Genomic DNA, 8,894 nt, shown 5'->3' with positions numbered 1-8,894 from the left:
TAAGTGTTAATCTACAGTTTTTTTTCCTTCTTCTTGATTTTCTCCCTTGTGGCTAATAGATAATTGCTGTGGTGTTGCTGCTCTGCAATCTGCAGAAATCACTTGTCAATCAGACAGTGTTGGTGGTACAGCTATGTCCTTGCTTTTTATTTTTTGTGGTGATGAAATTTGTGTGAAGTGGTGCTCTTGAAAAATAGTTTGAACACCACTTGATAAGTTTGGGATAAACTCGGCTTTCATTAAACGACAGGAGATTTTTGCTGCATGCACAAAATGGTGGAGGTTATTAAAAATTGCAACATTTCTCGGTTTTTCTTTCTTTTCTTTCTTTGGTTATGGTAAGATGTATAATGGTGTAACACTTTGGGGAAATCGGTTATTTGCTTTCTTGCCAAGGTGACTTCCCGGAGTCTCATTGTCACCGTGAGGTTGCCAGGCAACCGGCAAGAACAGCAGGAAGTCACTGAAGAAGAATTATTGCAGCACGTAAACAACGTAAAACAGCAAATGTTTGTTTTCATGCTTCAGGTTTTATAACATCTGTGAGCCTGTTTAGACGAGTAAATGAGTTTTACAGCTTGCAAGCCAGTAACAGAGATCACCGATATGAGTTTATGTTAAAATCTGATGAGAAGCCTCGTTAAAATCTTATTAGGGCCTCCTCAGAGTTGCACTATATCTCATAAGATTCCTTTTGTTGTTGCTCTCCTTTAAGACCTAAACAGTAGTTGAGGACACGCAGGCGAAGATAAACACAACAGGTGTTTCAAGCGATGGCTCAGCTGTTCTGATGGATGATGATTAATACACTATACTTTCTTTTTTTCTTTATTTTTTGTTCATGTGTCACAATCTTCGCCATCTGTCTTTTCTTCCAACGCACTCTGGATGCAGATCAATACCAAAGAACCATTACAGGTGGCGTTACGAGGGCTCAGTAAACACTCATTGACTGATATCAGAGGCACAGGATAGCTGAGCTGTGAGGGCTTTCAGTCAGAGCGCTGTCACAGAAAAAACATTTGTCCTGCAGGTCAATCCAAACAACGTCTTAACTGTACTCAGTCTGCAAACATACGGGCTTGTTTGTGTCCTGTAACCATTGCAAAGGGTCAATTCATTCCAAAAACAAGACTTAAATGAACCAGCGTGGACAAAATACAGTCATTCTTGAATGTAAGTCCTTAGAAGACTAAGTGATGCACTCACAGAGCGAGCTGACAGAAGTGTGAGACTGTCAGGTTGTAAGACGGGCTTACATCAGAGGACTGTCTGAGGGTAAACATCTCTCTGTGGACTTGTTCCTGAAGTGTTTTATAGCCTTTCTCACATCTGCGTCTGGAGCCGACAGCAGCCCTGCGTACAGGAGGGGACGACTCACATCAAAACATTATTGACACTCCACAGAAACTGTACGGATCCTTTTGAAATTCCACTCACACGGTTTAGTCCTGGCGATGGTGCTAAATTAGCAGTTAACTGAAGCGGCTCTCAGGCTGAGTTTATATTACATGATGTTTGATGGATACGGTAGCATAATGTACATTTATTTGTGAGAAGCTCGCACACTCTCGAGGTAAATCCCACGTGAGAAGGGAGTTAATGTTGAGTCTAATGTAAAGTGACAGATGTGAGATGTGGATCAACATATGTGCATGCTAAACTGCATATTGTCAAAGTCAGATGTTAAAGGAGCCGTCTGTCAATAAAACACCACATGAATCTGATGTATTATCTCTATGGTAGATAAACCAACACAACACTGTGCTGGAAAACAATCTTTAACCCTTAAAGGTGCACTACGTAGTTTCTGGGGAAGACATTTTAATCAGATGAGAAAGAGCTTCATTGACTGATTATTTTGTATGCCTATACAAACTAAATAAACAAACTCTCTCTGTTTTCAGCAAACCTTAAAGTACGACACAATCTCATACTGTTTCACTTTGTTTATATGTGGCGGACCCTGCCACATATAAACAAGCTTCAAACAGTGTTCTGTGGACCTTATTTACCTCTGACAACAGCTTGTTTATTCGGCTATGGAAGAAATAAATATTTATGAGTTTGTATTAATGCCTCATTAATATTGTAAATATTATAATTCTGAATTTGAATTTCTCCTCAAAATCTACATAGTGCCCTTTTCAGTTATTCATCAAGAGAGGGGTGGCCCTTTTTTGGCTGTCAGGACCATTATTTGATCCACTGAATCTAAAAGAAGTTGTTTTATGAGTCTCATCCCCAACTCGTCACCAACTGACTCTAACTGACCCCAGAGCATCAGTACATGACAAGTTGGGAATGACATTTAAAAATCAACTTTACTTACAAGGACCTTAATTTCAAGAACTTTAGATTTGTCATTTTGAATCCTCTGCTTTCTGTCCTTTGACTGAAGCTCAACCCTGCTAAGTGTGGGTGGTTAGCGGAGAAATGTCATGAACAGGAAGAACAGTTGGTAGAAATTAAGCTGACGACACGAGCATCAACTCTTCGACAAGCGTTTGAGACAGAAAAGAAAGGCTGCTGATGCCGAGGAAAATCTGCATTTCCGTGCTTAAAAAGTAGAAAATGAAAAGAGCAACTGTAATTGCGGAAACAACTTTATTTGAAACAGAAAGATAAAACATACAAATTAGTCATTTCTAGTTAGCCATCAAACTCACAGCATCACATTAGTCTAAAGAGCAAGACTGTGGCAGCAGCTTCCAAATTGTACATCACAAAATAATATCGGGCAATAATGAAAGCAAGAGCGGCCTAAAAATATATCGACAGCTCCTCTTTTCCCCCTCACAGACAGAAGAGTTGCTATAAATACCATCACTTTAAATACACAGGGAACACACACGAGGGCATGAATCTACTGATACTCAAGGCGTGTACAGTATTGGTACAATCGTTAAAGAAAACAGCTGTTTGTTATTTTCCACATACAGTCGAGATGAAACCCTGTTAGAGTCTCAGAGCTTCATCTTCCCTCTGCTGTCTGCTGCTGCCCAATTATATTCCCCAGTGTGGTCGACCGTGCTCAGAAATTCATAAACAGTCACTGATCTGGCACAAAAAACGCCACAACACAACGTCAGCGTATCTACACGGCGCACCGATCCGTTCAGCCACGACGACTTTCACGACTAGAAAGCGAGACGAGCAAAGCGACAGTTTGTTAAATCCACAGTTCACGTGACACGGAGCAAAAACATTCACTTCACTTTGCTTCAGCTTGAACACTGGCTTCTGGATGGAGCTCACAGAGCAGCTGCAGCTGAGATATATCAACAGATTCTATACGTTACACTTAAATCTCTGTATTCACACTGTTAAACATTGAGGTTTACAATCACTGCTGCGGCTATAAGTGAGGGAGGTACCGCTGTCTAATGAGGCATGTTTAACACAGGGTTTATAAGTTGTACATTAACGCATCTGTTAACCTTTAATCAACATTTATAACTGAGAAAACAGAGAACGTCAACAAAGGTTCATGACTTTCTCACTTTATAAACAAAGCTGTTTTGATCACATTTGTGAAATAATTTCTGAAGGTTTGAGCTGACCTTTAACCTCTCTTGCCAGGCTGTCTCAGTACACTGTGACATCACTAGTGGGTGTGGCTACAGGTGCAATATATCAGATTAAGAGTCATTATGTCTGTAAAGCTGCATTTCCACCCCAGGGATGAGGAGGTCCCTAAGTTTCCACCATAGGCACCAAGGTCTAAATTAAATCTGGAGACATTATTTTTTTGGAAACGTCTCGATGGACGTCCCCTGTTTACAAAAATACTTGCTACTTAAAGAGCGAATCAACCATAAAATGATTTCCTGCCTTTAAGTGAAGCCATTAGTGACAACTTATAAACCCATCATGAATGATGCCTTATCAGAAGCAGGATGATGCTGTGGAAGCTGTGACAACACATAATAATCGTCAATATGGCACTTTTTAAAATCCGAGTTGCAAAGTGCTTTATGTGATTCGTTTCCCCTCGCCGTCAGTGAACACTTGGTGGAAAAGCTCAACACAGCACTCAAGAGAGCTCATAAAGGCTGAGCCTGAGCCACTCGGCACAGTCTGTCTTGGTTTCCACACTGTGCTCGAGGCCGTATACATGTCCTTCACAGTAAAAATAGGGCCTGTTTTGTCTGTGAAGGTTCAGGTGTGACTCACCCTTTAATGGACCGCCTGGACTGAAAACATCAGGGGGGCAGGATGGCGTACACTTACGAAAGCTGCACAGGGTGAGGGGTTGGAGAGTAACTCTTTTCTTAGCTTGGATCCAAACGTCTGTGTACGGCACAGGCAATCAACACTTCACTGATTTCTTCACTTGTTGCTGTAATCATTCTTGCTTCTGTCATGTCTTTGGCATTAGAGCATCACTGACCGGCTGTGTTGGTAAACATGAACATGTCGAGAACAGTTTTGACTTTCATGGAGGATTTCTGGGTATTGGAGTTCACATTAGGTAAGACAGTTACATTGCGAGTGCTGTGCAGCTTTAAAGGAGATCTATTTTGCTCCTGTCCTTCAGTGTGTTAAAGAGGTTCTTGTGCTTGTAAAAGATCTTAAAAGTTAAAAGGATGAAGTCCGCACCAACAGAAGCTCCTCTCTCCCACAGAAAACACCGCTCCTGAAATGCCTCGTCAGTAGTCCCGCCTTTAATTCTGTGACTTTGTGACATCACACTACGCCATCATGCCACGCATTGGCACACTAGCAGCTAGTTTGGCACGTAAGAATTGATTTAGCACAGCTGTTCTGTTGCTGTTAGCGGTGCTGGCTCAGGCGTGTGTGAGGTGACCAATCAGAGGAGACTGGGTATTCAGGAGGGGGGGGGGCCTTAAAGAGACAGGAGCTAAAACAGAGCATTTTGCATGTTGTGTTTTTGGAGCATTAAAGCATGTAAACCTATTCTAGCAGTAACGCAAAATAAAATGATGAACCTGAAAATGAGAACAATATGTCTCCTTTAAAGATCAACAGTCTCCGCTGGACTGTGACCAGATATATGAAGTGTTAATGGTGTTTTTGTCCACATTCATGTTTTATTGACTCACACAGCTTATCATGTGCAAAGGTCTGAGATGAGATAAGAGCTATGTGATTATGAAACTTATCTGCCGATGTTTGTTGCTTTACAATGTCCGGTATCATACTCGATGAAGTGTTGTTTGGCTTCGCGCCTCAAAGACTGTCATTACTCATCACTGGCTGTAATTTGTGTTTACATCTCTCGCTACAGCAGCCTGGCTTCAGAAAAGGTCAGCAGGCACTCAAGAAGCGATATTCCCACTCAACAGACTCCATTAAACAATCCTCCGCTGACTCTCAGAATCTCAGGCGTCGCTGAAATTCACCTTCCCGTACACACAGGGATCTGGGAACATTTTCTGATCTGACAGCAGCTCGTCTGTGACAGTCAGCTCTTCCAGCTCTGTAGTGAAGTGATCCGTGCTCTCCACCATCGACGTGTCCTTCACCGCGCTGTACGTGAGGGCCACGCTGTAGGTGGCCGGTTTGTCCGAGCCTTTCCTGCCGCAGCGGCAGATCTTGCGGAAAGCGGCGCGGAACTTCTGCGACATGGCGTTGTAGATGACCGGGTTGATGGCGCTGTTGAGGTAGATGCAGATCCGGCAGAAAAGCAGGAACCAGCTGTCCAGGTAGGCCTGTTCCAGGCAGGAGTTGACCACCACCAGAGTGCGGTACGGCATCCAGAGCGTGGCGAACAGGATCACCACCACAGCCAGCATCTTGGTCACCTACAGAGGGAGAAATATCAGGACTGTTGCTGCAATAAAGCTCCCAAAGGAGACTAAAGTGGGCAAATCAATACTGTTGAGCTGTTCACCAGTAAATAAAACTAACAAATATGGAGCCACACATCCATATTCAGTTCTTTCTCTTTACGATTTTGATTTAATAGACAGAAAGAGGCTTATTGTCCTCATTGTCACTGATGGACTTCTTGCCTTTTGTAATCTCAGTTTTTAAAAGGGTCAGTTCATCCAGTTTAGTACAGCAACACCAAGCTAACTGTTTGACCAGACACCACTTTATATGTTTTATTTAATCGATTTATAAAGTTATTTATCATAAAGTTCTTTCTTTAAGCCAAAAAGCCAAAACGCAGCTGGTTGGAGCTTCTCAAATCTGAGTACTTTCTATTTTTTCAGGGTATTACTTGAATAGTTTTCGGCTTTGGATTGTTGATTGAACGAAAACAAGACAGTTGTATTTGACAGAAAAGGAGACGATTGAAACAAAAAACAGAGGCGATACACTTGAGGGAATGTAGTGCCAAAGGAGAAGGCTATTTAACGGCAACGTAAAGCTGCACGCTGCTTCTCCACACAGGGGGACGCTGATGGTCCTCTACTGCAGGTAACACACTGACTAGGTATAAGTACCTCATACAACCGCACATCAAAATACCCAAACTATCCCTTTAACAAGTTTTTTCCTTAAAAAAAATGAAAGCCATAATTTGAAGTTTTTTAACAAGTGAGGTTACTGCAGGATTTTGTGTTTATGTAACAGTCGTGTGGAACAAAAGATAATCTCAAACCATTCAATCCTGTATTGGCTATTCATTTTTTAATTAAGACAAGTGTAACAATGATTTATACAAAGACAATTCTAGTTTTTTGTGCAGTTTTTCTTCAGTTTTGTGGCATTTTGACTTAATTGTTTTGCCGTACTCATCTTTTATCAAGACTATTAATTAGTAAAATAGTTTGAAGTAGGCTAAATTACATTTTTATTTTAATTTTTTCAAAGAGATGAGAGAAGTATTACTTCTTTAAGATACTTTAACGACACAGTATGTCAGTATTTTAAGCCAAATGTACTCTGTAGGCTCAGTGTCAAACAATGTGACATAACATTGTCAGACTTCGGGGATGTATTGTCATGTGTGAGCAGCATTTTACTACTGTAGTTTTTTTAATAAACTGTAAATGTAGTGAAGGAGAACAGAGTACAGGCTGTCCTTCTGAAATGCAGTACAGTCAAGTATAAAGTGGCACAAAATGAAGTAGTACTTAAGTAAATGTACTTGGATACATTTCAGCACCGTTCATTTGGCTGATCTGTGACTTGTGGCACGGATAAGACTGGTTTGATCTCTTTGTTTTGAGCTCAGTAACACACGTCAGGGTCAGCGTGTGGCTGTGAGGACCAGGCTGCGCACACTGAGGTTTCATACGCCTCCTCTCACCTGTCTGCGGGAGCTCGCCGTGGAGCTGGAGTGTCGGGAGTTCTTGCAGCTGGTTTTGTTGTTGACGTTGTGGTTGTTCTGTCCGTTCTTCTTGTCTTTGGGGTCGGAGGGCAGCGGGTTGAGGAAGAGGATCCGGGCGATGAGTCCGTACAGGACCGCAGAGAGCAGCAGCGGCAGCACGAAGAAGACGCCGAAGTCGAAGAAGTAAATGGGTAAATAAAACTTCCTGGAGACTCTGTAGCCGCAGGTGATGATGGTGATGTTGTCGTACACCAGCTCCTGGATGTCTGACAGGTAGAACCACATCACACAGTACAGAGAGGTGAAAGCCCAAACGAACAAAATGATCTTTTTCGCTCGGGAGAGGGTGCACAGAAACTGAGCTTTAATCGGATGGCAGATGGCGATGTACCGCTCGATGGTGAAGGCTGTGATGGAGCAGGAGGACGCGTTGATCCCCAGATACTGGAAGTAGGTGATGCAGAGGCACCCGTAGTGTCCGAACACCCAAGATCCAAAGATGCTGTCCGTGATGGAGGGCAGCCCAGCCGATGTGAGCACCATCAGGTCAGCCACGGCCAGACTCACCAGGTAGCAGTTGGTTGGAGTCCTCATGTGTTTGGTAGTGAGCACCACCAGGATGACCATAACGTTGCCAACGATTCCTAGAGCGCAAATCAACAAAAGCAGCAAGCTACTTATCACTTTGTACTGGATGCTGTAGTCCGTCCAAGTGCCCAAAGTGTTGTTGAGTTCTGGAGCTGCTGTAAAGTTCTCCATCTTGTTGTTTCAGCTCAAAAGAAATAGGTTTTGGAGCGAATGTTCCCTCCTGACGCACCAAACCGGTTTTACGCGCGACTGAAGCGGGAGACCAGTCAACTCTGCCGGTCCACAGAAAGTGTAAAGCGATCTCAAGATGTGCATCCAGCAGTGCTGTTCACATCAAACCATCACAATGTGACAAAGAGCTGCTCGCACTCTGATGTAGGTCCGCCGTCGTGTTGTGCGTAAAAGGCGATGCGTCGCCGCGTCCTCGTCAGAACAAACTGTGTCTGTCAGACAGATGGAGGTTCGGTTTTGAGCCGTGCCCCTCGCACCAGCTGTCATTACGCATGCGATGGGATTAGCCCATCATTACATTTCCGACTCCAGACCTCCCCTCATCAACAAAGCTGCTCAGACGTCAAAATGTACCAACATGTTTGTGTCTCTCTGTCACTCTGATGCTGTTTCATGACTTCCAGAAGGCTGCAGACATCAGAGTCAGAGCTGCTTATCGAGATGATTTAAACACTCTGATTCTCTGTTTCTCTCCGGACTCTCATCCTCCAAGCAATTTAAACCTTAAAATCATAAATCTGTGTGTTTTATGAAGCAGCCTCACTTCTGGTGACCAGCTCAGCTCAACAGGCTGCCTCTTTAATAAATTGGGCTGCATTATGGAATGAGCTGCAGCCTCCACATTGTTTTCATGCCTTTAGGCGAAGTTTTTTCATTAGGAATCTAATTTAAATGTGGATGTTGCTTGGAACATGGTGGAGTATGATGGTCATGCTCTTCTGTATTTTCAGGTATCACTACGTTCAGTAAATAATGCATTTTTTATTCTTCAACATATTTTCAAGTTACAGCTGATGGAAGAGACCCTGGCATCACTCTAAGATGAAGA

At 42.9% G+C, this 8,894-nt stretch overlaps 1 protein-coding gene across 1 annotated transcript; it reads right to left on the bottom strand.

The window, feature by feature from the left end:
• Window positions 1–2,588: 2,588 nt before the first annotated feature.
• trhrb (thyrotropin-releasing hormone receptor b) lies at window positions 2,589–8,442 on the bottom strand. The gene is made up of 2 exons (XM_084379927.1): window positions 7,226–8,442; window positions 2,589–5,768 (listed from the first exon to the last, which is right to left on the bottom strand). Exons 1-2 carry the CDS (start codon window positions 8,003–8,005, stop codon window positions 5,346–5,348), a joined length of 1,203 nt encoding a protein of 400 aa, XP_084236053.1. The 5' UTR covers window positions 8,006–8,442; the 3' UTR covers window positions 2,589–5,345.
• Between the last annotated feature and the right edge of the window lie 452 nt (window positions 8,443–8,894).

This window comes from Pagrus pagrus (genome assembly GCF_965226575.1).
Source record: "Pagrus pagrus genome assembly, chromosome: 17".
NCBI lineage: Eukaryota > Metazoa > Chordata > Actinopteri > Spariformes > Sparidae > Pagrus > Pagrus pagrus.
Note: the sequence above shows the minus strand (reverse complement) of the source record. Positions and strands in the feature narration are given on the sequence as shown.

Excerpts from the sequence above, each read along its gene's own strand:
- trhrb (XM_084379927.1), bottom strand. The coding sequence starts at position 8,005 with ATGGAGAACTTTACAGCAGCTCCAGAACTCAACAACACTTTGGGCACT. Across the intron at positions 5,769-7,225 it reads CGGCGAGCTCCCGCAGACAG|GTGACCAAGATGCTGGCTGT; the intron begins GTGAGAGGAGGC and ends CTCCCTCTGTAG.